General features: G+C 22.5%; 1 protein-coding gene across 1 annotated transcript in view; it reads left to right on the plus strand.

Annotated features, from left to right (window-relative positions):
- The first annotated feature begins 5,419 nt into the window (after positions 1-5,419).
- LOC117173941 (adenylate cyclase type 9) overlaps positions 5,420-17,331 on the plus strand; it is a 74,250-nt gene continuing 62,338 nt past the window's right edge. Inside the window, exons 1-2 of the mRNA XM_033362590.1 lie at positions 5,420-5,700; positions 13,565-13,860. Of these exons, the coding sequence (XP_033218481.1) occupies positions 13,583-13,860 (278 nt within the window). The 5' untranslated portion in view covers positions 5,420-5,700; positions 13,565-13,582. The remainder of the gene's footprint in view (positions 5,701-13,564; positions 13,861-17,331) is intronic.

Here is a 17,331-nt window from a genome sequence, read left to right on the forward strand (position 1 = left end):
AAAAAATCATGACATTTTCCGAAGAATCTTAGCAAATATTTATTATTATTTGAAAACCGTTCAAAATCCTTAAAAGGCTTCTAGATTGTTTGTTCAAAATCGATAAAAACCTTCAACTAGTTTGAAATTTTTTATCTTTTCAAATTTTTAAATATTTTTGAATTTTTTGTTAAATTTATAAATATCTTTTAAATTTATGAAAAAATTATTCTACATCTTTTTTTAAACTCGCAAAAGGAAAAAAATTTGCGTAAAACTCTTCCAGATTCTTTTTTGATAATTTTGTAAACCTTTTCGATTTTTTTCGTATAATTAATGTTTCAAAATGAAAAAAAAAAAAAACGTTAAAATTTTCCTTGTTACCCCAGAAAGATAATTTTATTCTTTTGAATTACCAATTTTTTCTAAGATTTCGCATTCTTGCAAAAATTAAAACTTTTACTTTAAAACTTTCGACACTGGGTTTCAATATTTTCGTGAATCATTTTATACTTTTTGAAATTATTTTCACTTTTCTATTAAAATTAATTTTTCATAATAAAAATCAATGAATATAATTGTTTACGTAATTTTCTTTTTTTTTTTAAATAATATTCTTTTTGAATAATGCTATAAAGTTGCGATTTTTTTGAAATTTTTTACCTTTTGTCGACTTTTCACTCAAAGCGAGATAATTAATTATTGAAATTCAATCTAAATAATTGTTCAAACAAATTGTAATTGTTCATAACTATATTCTCTTCTAGTATTGGCAGGTATTTAAGGGTTTTTATGCAACTTTTTGCATTTTTTTTACTTTTTGCTTAAAAACAATTAATGAATTTTAATATCAGTTTGAAAAAAAGCTCTCACGATCTGAATCAAGGAAAATTTACATTTATTATGGTAAACTTATAAACTTTGAAGAATATTTCAAATATCTATTTTATTTTAGAAAAATATATTCATACAAAAGAAAGAGAATGTTTCAAGAATTATTTTTGCTAATGTTTTTCTTTGTTAATAACTAGAAAGCCAGAAAAGAATTATTTAAATTGAGATAAAAACCGCAAATTTATAGCAATTAACAAGAAAAGATATGTTATATTAAGTTTCTTATATGATAATAAATTTTTTAAACAATTGGATGAAAAGTTAACAGTTTCAAAAAAAATCCGCAACTATCTAGCATTACTATAGAAAAACATAGTTATAAACAATAATAATGTATTTAAACCATTATGCTTCTTAATTTACATTAATTATAACCTCACTCTAATTTAAAACTAAAACTAAAAAAAATTATAAGTTGTAAAACTTGAAAAAAATTGCGATTTTCTAACTCTTTTCTATAATTAAGTGCTAAAAACTATAATAAATTGTTTTAAAAATTCATGTGGCAATCTTATTATTAGTAAAAATTCATATTTTTTATATCAGAAAAAATTTAATGATTTCATTCAAAATTTAACTTTTTTCTTTAAAAGTTCAACTGCTTGGTTGAGAATATAATTAATTTATTAAAAATTCAACTATTTTGATACAAATGTAATTATTTCATTAAAAATTGATCATTGCTTCATCTTTTTTGTTTGTAACTTTAACCATATTTTGTTCATAAGTCTTCTTTTTGGTAAAAAATTAAAATGTTTTCTTTTTTATATAAAATTTGTACTTTTAGATTAAAAATACATCTTTTATAGTATAATAGACATGTTTCTTAATTTTAAAATCCACTATTTTGTAGAAAATTCAACTATTTGGTAAAAAAGTCAACTATTTCGTTAACATTTTAAACTATTTGATTGAAAATATAACTATTAACAAAATTAAACTATGTGTTTACAAAATTACTTTTTTTGTTAAAGATTTAACTACTTAGTTAAAAATTTGGTTAATTATTTAATTATTTTGTTGAGAAAACAACTATTTGGTAAAGAAATGCAATTATTTTCTTAAAATTCTACTATTTGGTTCAAATTGAAACTTTTTGTTAAAAATTCAAATATTAGTTTAAAAATTTAACTATTTTGTTGGAAATTGAACTATTTTACTAAAAATCTAATTATTTTATTGGCAATTAAAATATTTTTTAAACGGAACTATTCTATTAAATCTTCAACTATTTGGTCACAAATGAAACTATTTTTATTCAAAATTAAACTATCAAAGATCTGTTACAAATTTTAGCTTTTTATTTAAAAAGTCAACTACATATTTGGTTAAAAATTTAATTTTTTTTTAAAAAATCAACCATTTTAATAAAAAATATTTTTTAAATTTCAATATTTGGTTCAAAATTAAACTAATTTGTTGAAAATTCGACGCATTTAGTTAAACATTTAACTATTTTTTAATACAAAATTATTTGGTTACAAATTTAATTATTTTCTGAAAGTTCGACTACTTTTTTTAAACACACCTTTTTTGTTTGAAACTTCAACTACTTTGTTGAAAATTAAACTATTTGGTTGAAAATGTAATTATTTTGTTTGAAATAAAACGACTTTATTAAACAGTCTTTATTTTTAAATTTATCTACTTGCTTAAAAAATGTATTTAATTTGTTAAAAATTCGACTATTGTTTTGAAACACATATTTTTTGTTTGAAACTTGAAGTATTTTGTTAATAAATCAACTATTTGTTTTAAAATTGGATTATTTGGTTATAAATTTAATTATTTTGTTACAAATGTAATTATTTTGTTACAAATTTTACTATTTTGTTAACTAGTGAATTATTTTGTTAAGAAGTCATTTCAACTATTTCGTTAAAAATTTAACTATTTGGCTAAAAATTGAACCATTTTGTAGCAAATTGAATACTTGGCTAATAATTGAACTTTTTTGAAAATTGATCTCATTGTTTAAAAATTTACCTATTTTGTTGAAAATTCAACTATTTTGTTAAAAATTTAACTCTCTTCTTGAAAATTCAACTATTTTCCTTCAAACTTAATTCTTTTGTTGCCACTTGAAACATTTTTTTAAACTTAACTATTCTTTTAAATCTTGAACTATTTGGTTAAGAGTTAAAGTATTTTTTTCAAAATTAAACTATCAAAGCTTTGTTACAAATTCTAACTTTTTATATAAAAATTCAACTTTATGGTTAAATATTTAATTAGTTTGTTAAAAAATTTATTTATTAGCTGCAAAGTTGAATTATTTCGTTAAAAATTGAACTATCAGGCTAAAAAAAGAACCATTTTGTTGAAAATTCAACGTATTTGGTTAATTATTTAATTATTTTGTTAACGAATCAACTATTTGGTAAAAATGTAATTATTTTGTAAAAAATTCTACAATTTTGTTTTAAATGAAACTATTTGGTAAAAATTAAACTATTAGGTTAAAAATTTAACCATTTTGTTAAAAATTTAACTATTTTCCTACAAATTTAATTCTTTTGTTTGCACTTGAAATATATTTTAAACAACTATTCTGTTAAATCTTGAACTATTTGGTTAAGAGTTAAGGTATTTTTTTTTAAATTAAACCATTTTAATCAACAGTCATTTTTTTAAATTCATCTATTTGGTTCAAAATTAAACTATTTTGTTGAAAATTTGATGTATTTAGTTGCAAATTTAACTATTTTGTTGATAAAGCAACTATTTGGTTAAAATATTAATTACTTTGTTAAAAATTCTACTATTTTTTTTAAACACATCTTTTGTGGTTGACACTTTAACTATTTTGTTAAAAATTCGACTTTTTTTTTTAAACATACCCTTGTTACAATTTTAATTATTTTGTTTAAAACAAAACTAATTGATTGAAAAGTCAGTGTTTGTTAAAAATGTAATTGTTTTATTTGAAATGAAACCATTTTATTAAAAAGTCTTCTTTTTATTTATCTACTTGCTTAAAAAATGTAATTATTTTGTTAAAAATTTTACTATTTTTTTAAAACACATCTTTTTTGGTTAAAACTTTAAGTATTTTGTTAATAATTCAACTATTTGATTCAAAATTTAAATATTTTGTAATAAAATTAATTATTTTGTTACAAATTCATTTATTTTTTAATAAGACAGCATTTTGTTTTAAAATTAAACTATTTGGTTACAAATTTAACTATTTTGTTAACGAGTGAATTATTTGGTTAAAAAGTCATTTTTTTGTTGGAAAATTTTATTATTTAGTTGAACATTTAACTATTTTGTTGAAGATTTAAGTATTGGGTAAAAAATCACCTATTTCGTTAACATTTCAACTATGAGGTTGAAAATATAACAATTTAAAAAGTATTATTTCGTTACAAAATTATCTATTTTGTTAAGGATTTAATTATTTAGTTAAAATTTGAACTATTTTATTGAAAATTTAACTATTAGCTGAAAAGTTGAATCATTTCGTTAAAAATTAAACTATTTGGCTAAAAATTAATCCATTTTGTTGCAAATTGAATGGTTAAAAATTGAAAAAATTTTGTGAAAATTGAACTATTCGTTAAATCTTCAACTATTTTTTTTAATTGAACTATTTCAATAAAAATTTAATTATTTTATTGAAAATCGAAACATTTGATTATACATTTAACCATTTTTTTAACTTCAAATATTTGTTACAAAATTTAGCCTTTTATTTGAAAATTCAACCTTTTTTTAAATTTAACTATTTTGTTGATAAAACAACTATTTGGTTAAAAATTAGGCTAATTTTTTAAAACACACATTTTTGGTTGAAACTTTTAGTATTTTGTTGCAAATTCAACTATTTTATTTAAAATTTCATTACTTTGTTATGAGTTTAATTATTTTGTTACAAATTCAACTATTTTTTAATAAGACAGGTTTTTTGTTTGCAAATTCAACTATTTAGTTAAAATTTTTATTAATTTGTTTAAAATGAAACCATTTGATTAAAAAGTCAGTTTTTGTTTTTAAAAATTGAACTATTTTCTTGAAAAATTTAATTATTTTGTTAAAAATTCTACTATTTTTTTTAAATTCATCTTTTTTGTTTGACAGTCTAACTATTTTGTTTAAAATTCAACTCCGGTTAAAAGTTCTATTAGTTTGTTACAAATTCAAATAATATTTTAATCAAACAACTTTCTTTGAAAAATCACTTGGTTTTTAAAAGGCTTCATTTATATATTGTTCAAATTCAAATCACAGAAACACACAATTTTTTTTTTTTTAAAGAACTTAAATTCCAAAAAAAACCGCCTTATTCCTAAAATGGCCATCAGAGTGCGCACAAGTACATTCCACAAAATTAGCGGGAGATTTGAATCGTGCGAGATGTTAGGCTAGAAATTTAAATAAACTAGCTTTGATATTTGTTATAAAAGGCTTTTATTTTACCTATAATATTATAAATTAATATTCTGGAGGCTATTCTGAGGTAAAAATATTTGAAAAATGAAGTCGGTAATGTAGATTTCCTGGCATCTTCGAAAGATTTGTGATTGCCAAAATGGCTGTCGAGTGTCGACTAACGAAAGGGCCATGATATTTTCCCCGTCCGTGAGCTTTTTCTACCCTTTCAAAATAAACTAGTTTTCCCCCAATTTCGAGAAATTAAATCCATTCTCGGCTAATTTTTCGTGTTGTGTTGTGATTTAGTGGTGAAAGTTTGTGGAAATCGAGGCAAATATACAAGAGTATGGCGACGTCAGACATCAGCTGATTTTAAATCCGACCTCCGAATGCCAGCCAGGAGGATATGATAATCGCTCAAATTCCACGGCGATCTCGCCGTTGATACTGGTAAGCCCTTTCATTATATAGTTCCAAAAATTCCTGTCTCAAAATTGATATTCTATTTCCAATTTCTCACCACTCCCATTTCTAACCTCCAAATTTCGATCTTTGAGTTTCGTTTTTTTATTGTTTAAAAACAATGTTTGTTTTGCTACTTTGGGATCAAATGTCTCTTTTTATAAAAAGGTTTTTATCGAGTATTGAATTCTGAAGTGAGACGTTTTAAAAAGTAATGAAAGCTACGAATTACAGATCGATTTTCGTCGTTTTGTAACTTTCAAGTTTATTAGTTTTTTTATTTTTAATATTATAGTTTTTTTAGTAGAATTTTGTGGAAACTGAGAAAGTGAAAACCCTATTGGTTCATAGTTTTGTTATGGTTTTTAATTGGAGAATTTGATCTTTGAAGATTTTAGTTTGTGTTTTTTTTGTGATGACTTGATGATTTCCTTGTGTAAATAAAAGTGGAGTGAGAAAATTTAGTCTTTGAGATTCGGATTACTCATCCAAATGATTCTGAATGGACATAATTCCGAGTCTATTGTCGTTTCTTTTGAATGGAAGGTAATTTTCATTTGAGTCTCAATTTGCATTGTTGATATTCATTTTTTTTCATTAGGCTTCAATAATATTCATTCATCGGATAATTATAACTAGCAAATAAAAATTCTCCAGGGATTTTTATTTCCTAAAATGTCATAAATTTTTATTTCCTAAATGTTATAAATAAATGTTAACCAAATTTTTAATTTTCAGGCCTGAAAATTTTTTAAAATTAAAATTAAGAAATATTTAACCAGGATATCGACTCTACTTCGAAAACCTGAGATTGTTTGTATTTTGAATTTTTTCCAGAGCGTGCCGAATTTAATTTTTTAAATTGCAATATAAAATTTAATAACAGTGATTCTTCATTTTCGAAATAAATATATATTACGCAACTTATTTTAATTTTGTATTTATTTTGTTTAAAATTCGTTTTTTTAACTATCATTTTTTGGTTGAAAGTTTATCTTTTTTGCTTGAAAATTAATTTTTTTGTTGAAAATTCAGTGATTCCAGTTAAAAATTAAACATTTTAATTTTAAAAAATCTTTTTAGTTCAAAGTTTAATTATTTCAATTGCATATTCCATAATTTTAGTTGTAAATTAATCTCTGGTTGAAAATTATTTTTTTTTTTTGTTACAAAAAATTAGACTTCCATTTTTGCTTAAAAATTGATCTTTAGTTGAAAATTTATTTATTTTATTAAAAAATTCTTCTCTCATAAAAAATTAATCTTTTTGATTTAAAATTCAGCTATTCCATTGAAAATTGATGAGACGTATTTTAATTTAATTTGTTTAAAATTCGTTTTTTGTTGTTGAAAAAGCATCCCTTTTTCGTTGAAAATTTATCTTTGTTGCTTGAAAATTCGTTTTTTTTTTTTTGTAAAAATTAATCGTCTTGGTTGAAAATTAATTTTTTATTTTGAAAATTCAATGATTCCAGTTAAAAATTTATCAATTTAATTTTAAAAATCTTTTTAGTTTAAAGTTCAATTATTTCAATTGAATTTTCCATAATTTTAGTAGTAAATATATCTCTTTGGTTGAAAAATATTATTTTTTTTTTTACTAAAAATTAGACTTCCATTTATGTTTGAAAATTATTCTTGTTTTGATTGTAAATTCAACTCTTTCGTTGAAAATTTATTTATTTTTTTTTAATTCTTCTCTTGGATGAAACATTAATCTTCTTGGTTGAAAATTTTCTTTTTGTCTAGAAAATTCGTGTTTTTGGCTTGAAGATTCAACAATTTGGTTCAAAATTAACTTTCTCATTAGAAAATCATTTTTTTTTTGGTTGAATATTCAATTGTTTTGTTAAAAATTCAATTGGTTAGAGGAAAAATCATATTTTTGCTTGAAAAAATGAAGAATTTGATTGAAAATTTATTTTTGCATCAAAAAAATTCAATTTTTCTTTTTTCGTTGAAAATTCTTCTTTTTTGGTAGATATTAATCTTGTTGGTTTGAAAATTTATCCTTTTTGGTAGAAAATTAATCTTTTCAGTTGAAAATAATTCTGTTTGCTTGAAAAATTCAACAGTTTGAGTGGAATTTTTTCTCAACTGAAAAATCTTTCGTATTCGAAAATTCACTTCTTGTTGAAATATTAACAAATATCAAAACATCAGAACTAATACTCAATATTTTTTCATTGAGAATTCATCTTTTTTTAGTTAAAAATTCAAATGCTGGGTTGAAAATCAACTATTTATATAATAATTAACTTTTTTCGTTACAAATTTTTATTTTTATTACAAATTTAACTGTTTTGAGGGAAATGAAAGTTTTTGACTCGAATATTAAACAATTTTATTAAAAATTTAATATTTAGTTTAAAATTCGTTTTTTTTTATGGAACTTAATTTTTTTAAATGAAAATTAAAGTATCATATTTTTGGTTGAAAAATCATGTATATTTTGCTAGAGAATTCAAATCTTAGTTGAAAATTCCTCTTTTTCATTGAAAATTTAATTATTATTCTTAAATTTCAACAATTTAGTTTAAAAAATCGTCCTTTTTTGTTGAAAATTTATTAGTTTGGTAGAAAATTCAACTTTTTGGTTAAAATTAATCTTTTTTGGTTGAAGATTCAACTATTCGTTTGAAAAATTGGCTTGTATGTTAAAAATGCACTTTTTGTTGTTAAAGATTAATTATTTTAGTTCAAAATTCATGTATTTGGTTCAAAATTTAGATCTTTTTGAATTTTTTGTTTGTTAAAAATTAATTTTGTAATTAAAAGTTTAACTATTTGTCTTTGAGCATCATTATTTTTAACTGAAAATTTAACTATTCCATTTTTTATTGACAATTGATCTTTTTTAGTAAAAAAATCCAACTATTTGGTTCAAATTCGTCTTTTAAACGTTCATTTTTATCACTGAAAATTAACATGTTCAATATTTGTTTGAAAATGTATCCTTTTTCGTTAGAAAATGTATGTATTTTGTTAAAAATTAGTTTTTTTTTCACAAATCTTTTAAAATATTCTCATAAAATTATTCTTCCATATGAAAAATCATGAATTTTGAGTGCTTTAATTTGTAGTTTTTTTTCTTACTTTAAATCGAAAAATCTTTACTTGTACAATTTCCATTTTTTATGAAAAATAAGCATCCGAATTTGAATTCTTTCAATTTTAAATTGCTTTTATATTTAATTTTTTCTATTTTCAGATCGCTTAAATTTTCTATATCAATATAAAATAGAACTGCTCAGGTTTTGAATTTTTAAATTAATTTATTAAAAACAATATAAGGCATATAAAAAATTAATTTAAAAGTGAAGCTGCCCACATTATAATAAATTTAATTTAAAAAGCTTTAAATTTGTAACGTTTTAAGTAAAAATATTGCATTTTCAGGAAATTAGATGAATTTTTAACCAATGAATTTCATTTTCTTTGAAAAAAAATCGATTTTCCACTAAAAGGATTAATTTTCTACCAAGAAAAGTACGAATTCGTAACAAAATCTATCAATTTGCAACGAAAAAATATTAATTTTCAATTAAATAGAATAGTTAAATTTGAAGTTAAAATCAATTAATTTTGAATCTCAAGAAAAAAAGTATTTTCAACCAAATAGTTCATTTTTTAACCAAAGAGATGAATTTTAAATAAAATGTAATTATTAAACCAAAAAAAAAATTGTTTTTAACAGAATAGTTTTCTGAAGATTGTGAAATAAAATTTTGAAGCTTTTCAAGGATTTTAAAACTATTTGAAATGAAAATAATTTTACTTGTAATTTAAGAAGTGTTCAGTTAAAAAAAAGTTTTAATTTTTCTAGCTTAAAATTGCCTAAAATAATATAATTTTGAAAAGTTCGCTTTAGAGTTCCAAGTTTTTAATTTGATTAATATTGAAAAATGTTTGCGAACTGGGAAAAGATCTTGAATTTTTTCTTCAATTAAAATGACCACCCTGAAAAATAGGCATTCAAATTTTAATGCTTTCAATTTTAAATCGCTTTCTTATTCGATTTCTTCTATTTTTGGATTGGTTAAAAATTTCTAAGGAATTTATTAACAATAATATAATGCATATAAAAAATTAATTTGAAAACGAAGCTACCCACATTATATTAAATTTAATTTAGAACACTTTAAAGTTGTAACATTTTAAGTAAAAATATTGCATTTTCAGGAAATTATATGCATTTTTAACCAATGAATTTAATTTTCTTTAAAAAAAAAATCGATTTTCCACTAAAAAGAGTAATTTTCTACCAAAAAAGAACGAATTTTCAAAAAAATCCATGAATTTTCAACGAAAAACTATCAATTTTCAATTAAAAATAAAATAGTTAAATTTGCAGTTAAAACAATTTAGTTTTAAACCACAAGAAAAAAAGGATTTTCGACCAAATAGTTCAATTTTCAACCAAGTATTTTCTTTTTTAAGCAAAAAAGATTCATCCACAACGGAAAATGTAATAGTTATTTCAGAAGAAAGAAACATTTAAAAATAAAAAGCAGTTTAATTATTTTAAATTTAAAACAAAATTTAAGCAATCCCTAGATTTCTCAAGATTTTGAAATAAATTTTGAATCTTTTCAAGGAAGTTTAAACTATTTCAAAATTTTAAAGATCATTCATTGATTTTTTTAATTTAGAGCAGTGAAAATGATAACGTTGATTTCTGTTTTTAGAACTGATTTTCAATCTTTCAACTCGATACTTAATTTATAAAAATTAAAAATTCTATATTTTACTGTTTATCTGCATTTAATTTTAAATTGTTAAATTTTAAATATTAGTACCTAACTTCCATTCTATGTGTGTAAATTATTGAGGACTTGAATATAACATTTTTTAATTTAAAATATTTTAAACTTAACTTTAAATAATTTAAAATTCTAGGGTTCCACTTTGAGTACTTTAATTTTTAGTTTATTTTTTATTACTTCAAATCGGAAAAATTATTATTGAATATTTAGCAATATTTGAATTATTATTTAAGACAAGTAAATTGAAACCAAATATTTAAAAGTAAGGAATATTTAACTGAATTGTTTGACATAGAAAACCTGGAATCGTTAAAATTTCGAAGAGCCTTTAAACTTTGAACATTACGATTTTAATTGTCGTATTTGAAAAATGGTTAATTTGTAAGTGAAAATTTTAAATTTTGATGTATAATTTTAAGAGATATTTAGGAGTTTTTAAAAGATTCAAAATTATCATGCAAATTTTAGAAAGTTTTCTTAAAATCTTTTAGAATATTTTTCGAAAATTTTGTTTAAATATTTGAAAAACTTTTAAAATAATCTCTTAAAATAATTTTTCAAAATGAAAAATTATTTTTAATTTTCCAGGAATCTTAAAAAAATGTTTTTATTCTCTTGAAGTCTTTCACATTTCTTGAAAAGAATCCAATGTTTTTGTTTAAAATCTGCGAAAATCCACATTTTGTTTTATATTAGGCTATCATTTCAAGTTTTACAGTGAGCTTGAATCTTTTCAAAACTTCTACATATCTCTTAAAATTACTCAAATTTCGCCTACAAATAATAAATGTTAAATTGTTATTTTTACATCCAAATTGTACAGAAATTTCCTAAAATTTGCAGGACTTTCTGAAAATTGTAGAAAAAATTCAATTGATTTTTACAGATATTTAGAAGACCTGAAAAAATAATTTTAAATTTAAAACAAATTCTAGATTTCTCAAGATTTTGAACCTTTCCAAGAATATTTACACTGTTTTTTAAAAAAACTAATTGAATTTCCTATTTAAGAAGTGTTTAGTTCAAAGTTTTTCAATTTTTCAATATTTGATGTTTCTAGCTTAAAATTCCTTAAAATTATATAATTTTGAATATTTTAGAGTTCATTGATTGTACAAATATTTAGATTAAGTTCAAAAAACATAAATCCACGTTAACATTTTCAATACTATATATTAAAGAATCAATCAATGAACTTTAAAAATTTTCAAAGTTATGTTATTAAGTTACTTTAGACTAGAAACATGATATGTTACATTTTTTAAACTTAAGAGTTATTAAATTAGATGTTAAATTATTTTCATTTTAAATAGTACAAGAATGCTTGAAAAGCTTGAAAATATTATTTCAAAATCTTGAGACATTTAGAAGTTATTTTAATTTTGTTCATATTTAACATTATTTTTTTATTTTTTTCAGAACTTCTAAATAACTTTTAAAATTAATTGAATTTGTTCTACAACTTTTAGCAAATCCTACGAATTTTAAATAATTTTCTTAAAATTTGTATTTATAAATAACAATTGAACAGTTATTATTTTTAGAAAAAATTAGAGTTATTTAGAAGTTTTTGAAAGGTTCACAACCTAATTTAAAACAAAATGTAAATTTTTGCAGATTTCAAACGAAAAATTTAGAAGCTTTTGAAGAATTGTGAAAGGCTTCAAACGAATAAAAGCATTTTCTTAAAATTCCTAGGAAATTTAAAAATGATTTATCATTTTTAAAAATTAATTTAACAGAATATTTGAAAAGATTTTAAGAGATTTCAAACATTGTAAGAAAAATTCTATTCAGTTAAAAATATGTTTAAAAGTTGTTTGAAAAATTTTTTACACAGTTTGTTTAAATTATTTGATATCATTTCAAGTTTGACATTAAATTAGAATCTTTTCAAAACTTTTGCATATCTCTTAAAATTACTGAAATTTCGCCTGCAAATAATAAATGTTCAATTGTTATTTATACATCCAAATTGTACAGAAATTTCCTAAAATTCGCAGGACTTTCTGAAAATTGTAGAAAAAATTCAATTAATTTTGACCGATATTTCGAAGTTCTGAAAAAATATCCAAAATAATTTCAAATTTAAAACAACTTCTAGATTTGTCAAGATTTTGAAATAAAATTTTGAAGGTTTCCAAGGATGTTTAAACTATTTAAAAGAAACTAATTAAATTTCTAATTTAAGAAGTGTTCTGTTAAAAATTTTTCAATTTCTCAATATTTAATGTTGCTAGCGTAAAGTTCCTTAAAATTGTATAATTTTGAATATTTTACAATTCATTGATTGATTTTTTAATTTATAGCATTGAAAATGATAACATTTATGAATGAAAAAATTTAAGTTTCAATTTTAAAAGTTCAAAATTTAACAGTTCCACTTTCAGTGATTTCATTTGCAGCTCAGTTTTTATTATCTCACGTGTTCCATTTTTTAAATTTCATTGACCGTGAAAAATGTTTGCGAATCGGGAAAGGGCCGGGAATTTATTTCCTCGATTAAAGCGGCCACCCTGATATAACAAAGTAGACAAGAGACATACTTTAACTTGATTTTGTTTATTTTATAATATTTTGATATATTTTGTTGACATTCATAATTTCTGTCTGTAAGTTAATCGAAATATTGTAAAATTTGTTTATAAAAATGGACTCTATTATGCGTATTTTAGATGTATTTTTTTTCTGGCAAGAATTTTAATATTGTTAAAATACAAAAATAATGTTCTAAGTTCCAACAATGTTGTGAAAGATTTGTATTGAATTTTCCAACTCTACAAACTCTTTTATGTTCCGAAACTCTAGTTTTTAATCTTCTACCTGTTTCGCGAATATAAACTTTTTCACAAAAATTACATTCAATGAGACATACAATTCCAGGAAAATTTTCTGTACTATCAATATCTTTTTGATTAAATAAACATTTGCAGTGAATTTTTTAAACTATCTTCTCAACCTTTCAGAGAGTCGTATCAATCTAGTTACAATAAGAGAAGGATTTATATTCTGTTTTTATTGTTGGATGAAATATTAATTTTCTAAATATTTTTTGTTATTTTTTTTTTGTTATTTTTTGTTAACAGAAACGTCCGAATGTGAATATGACTCCGCCTTTGAGTCGCAAGCGTGGCTCCTCAGTGAGTTTTACGCGAGCGAAGGATACCGAAGATGGAGGTGACGAAATCCACATATCTTTGGCCCCCTACATCCAAACTTATTTGGCCCACAGTGGCCAGGGACTTGGATGTTGTGGAATTGGCCTACCCGTCCCTTTTGAACGAGCCGCCCCAAGATCCTGGTGGAATCCCAAATTCGATTCTGAAATCCTCGAGGAACAGTTCAAAAGAAGTGCCTTTCCGCAAATTAGATTGAGATTTAGGTAAAAAGAAAAAACAAAAAAAAAACAATTCACTTATTTCTCCATTTGTCACGACACTATAGACACTATTTTACACTTTTTTTTTCGCGATTAGACTTTTTTTTGCGGAATTTTCAACGAAATAATTAAATTTTCAATCTAAAAGATGAATTCTCAAAAAATTGAGAGGGGCGGCTTTTTCCAATGATTGGAATTTAATTAAAAAGCCGGGAATTCACTTTTGATTGTATCAAACTTCACGTTTTTACAGGGAATTTTTCACATGGAACAGAATTTTTTTTTAATAATTAAAGCTAGGATTTATAAGAAAGGAGTTTAAAAAATTCGTCACAATTTAAAAGTTTCTTCTTCGTTTTTTTTTTGTTATAGAATATTAATCTTATTGGTCGAAAATTCTTCTTTTCACAGGTGTAACGTTCAAAAATCGACTTATTTCGGTAGAAAATGATTTTTTTTTTCTTTGAAATTTAATCTTATTATTTAAAAATTCTTCTTTTTGGTTAGGAATTCAAATATTTTTTCATTGAATGAAAAGGATTTTTTCTACCGAAAATGTAACTATTTTTCTAAAAATCTGTTTTTTGTTTGTTAAAAATTACATTTTTAATCAAAAATTCAACTGTTCTATTTTTTGTTGAATTTTTATCTTTTTTAGACCGAAATTCAACTACTTGGTTAAAAATTAATATTTTTTATCTAAAAATCAAACTATTTTATTTTTTTGAAAATTCATGGAGTTTATGTAAAATTTATCTTTTTGTGGAAAATTAATCTTATTGGTTGAAAATTCATCTTTTTGGTAGGTATAAAACTCAACTATTCCAGTTTAAGATATTCATTATTTTAGATGAAAATTCCTTAGTTTGAAAGCTAATTTTTTCAAATGAAAATTTAACCCTTCCATTTTGCGTGGAAAATTAACATTTTCTAGCTAAAAATTTGGATGTAAATATATTTTTTTGATTGAAAATTCATGTACTATTTTATTTCAAAAAGCACTTTTTCGGTTAAAAATCGACTTTTTTCGGTAGAAAATGATTTTTTTTCTCTGAAATTTAATCTTATTATTTGAAAATTCTTCTTTTTGGTTAGGAATTCAAATATTTAAGTTAAATATTCATTTTTTTAGTCAAAAAATAAACTCTTTAGTTGAAAATTAATTTTTATATGTAAAATTATTCATTTATATTAAAAATTAATTTTTCTGGTTGAAAATTGAACTATTTATCTGAAAATTGGGTTTTTCTTTGAATGAAAAGGATTTTTTTACCAAAAATTTCACTATTTTTCTGGAGATCCGCTTTTTTTTGTTTGTTAAAAATTACATTTTTAACGTAAAATTCAACTGTTCTATTTTTGGTTGAAATTTTATCTTTTTTTTTTAATGAAGATTCAACTATTTGGCTGAAAATTGATATTTTTTCTTTAAAAATAAAACTTTTTTTTTAATTCATTATTTGTGGAAAATTCTTATTTTTTTTTGTAAAATTAATATTATTTGTTGAAAATTCATCTTTTTGGTACGTATAAAATCCAACTATTTCAATTGATTATTAATTATTTTAGTTGAAAATTCACCAGTTTCGTTGAGAATTAGTTTTTTCAGCTGAATATTTACCCGTTACGTTTGGGGTGAAAAATTGACCTTTTCTAGTTCAAAATGTAACAATTTGGATGTAAATTTGTCTTTTTAAATCGAAAATACATTTATTTCGTTGAAAATTCACGTTTTTTTAAACTAATTTTTGGTGGAAAGTCGATTTTTTTTGTATAAAATGATTTTTTTTCTTTGAAAATTAAACTTATTATTTGAAAATTCTTCTTTTTTGTTAAAAATTTAAGTATTGAAGTCAAATATTCATCATTTTAGTTAAAAATTCATCTATTAGGTTAAAAATAATTTTGCTTCGTTGAAAAATATACTCTTTTGTGGAAAATTAATCATTTTAGTTAAAAAATTATTTTTATTTTTGAAAATTGAACTATTTGTTTGAAAACTGGGGTTTTCTTTAAATGAAAAGGATTTTTTTTACCGAAAATTCAACTATTTTTCAGGATATTTAGCTTAAAAATTGAACTATTTTATTAAAAATTCTTCTAGTCGTCTAAAAAATTAATGCTGTTTTTTCCAAATGTTTAGTTGAAAATTCGTCTTTTTATGCTGAATTTAACTGATTTTGGTTTGAAATTTAAGTATGATTTTGTTGAAATATTAACTATTATATATTTTGTTTTGACCGGAAAAGGCCTTCGCTACATTAATATTCTCAGATACAAAAAAAAACAACATTTAATTTAGTTGAAAAATTTACTTTTCGGTTGTAAGTTAACTTTTTGGTTGAAAATTCGTCTACTTTATAAAAAATTTCATCTTTTTGGCTTTTTTTCTAGAATAATAAATATTTTATCTTAAAAAATTGGAAAATGATAGTGCATACGCTAATGCACGTCCCCGCACACTTTTTTTTGTGTTTATTTTTCAAACAAAATTTTGATTTTGCTAACAACGTGTGTATATTTCGAGGTTATGTGTGTTAAAATTCACCCGAGCGTTACTTCCAAAGTACACAATATTTTTGGCCAAAAACTTTAGACTTACAAATAAATATAGTGACTAATCTCCCGGAACTAGCAGGAAATTAAAAAAGTTTATTTCATCAATAATTTTCAAATTATCGGTAAGGCAGAGATGAAAAACGACGTAACCTCAAAATAATGCATACAATTTTTATTTAGCACAATAAATTTTTTTTTGTTATTATCCCTCAAAAAAGAGTCCGGGGACGTCCGTTATGATATTTTATAGCATCTCCGAATTCAGTTTAAAAAAATTTTCATTTTTGTGGAAAAAAAGCCGGGGGAACTGTACTCGATTGACCACACGACGAAGTATCACATGTCCTTAAGGCCATGTGACACAGATAAATACCTATATTACCGACCTCACTTTTTCAGTTCACTGAATGTTTTTTTGAACCTAAGAACTTTTTTTGTGAATAAAATATACAGCTGAAACTTTGGAAAATATATTAGAGTACAATAAAGTACGTTTAGGTACTGCATTTTGGTAGGAACTTCACTGAAAATTATTTCATCTTTTTTCTGAACCTCGACATTTTTTGGACGTTGGAACTTTTTTTATACATAAAATATCGGTCTCAAAACTTTGAGAAATGCAAGAGCCGAAGGAAAACTACGTTTGAGTAGAAATCTTAATAATAAAAGATGTAAAAAAATTCACGAAAATACGAACCCTGGCGGCCACTAGACGAGGCTCTAGAGGATTCGTATTTTCGTGTACAACGTTACCGGCTGATGCCGATGAAATTGATAGTTGCAATTTTGTTTTACATCTTTTATTATTAAGCTTTGTAATTAAGGTGGCTTGGGCGCTTTTTAAAAAAATCACAGGCAGTTCTGAAAATTTGATATTATCGAAAGAAAATATACTAGATCACTTTGCAAAAAAGA

The sequence above is a fragment of the Belonocnema kinseyi genome, chromosome 5 (assembly GCF_010883055.1).
Source record: "Belonocnema kinseyi isolate 2016_QV_RU_SX_M_011 chromosome 5, B_treatae_v1, whole genome shotgun sequence".
In the NCBI taxonomy this organism is placed as follows: Eukaryota; Metazoa; Arthropoda; class Insecta; order Hymenoptera; family Cynipidae; genus Belonocnema; species Belonocnema kinseyi.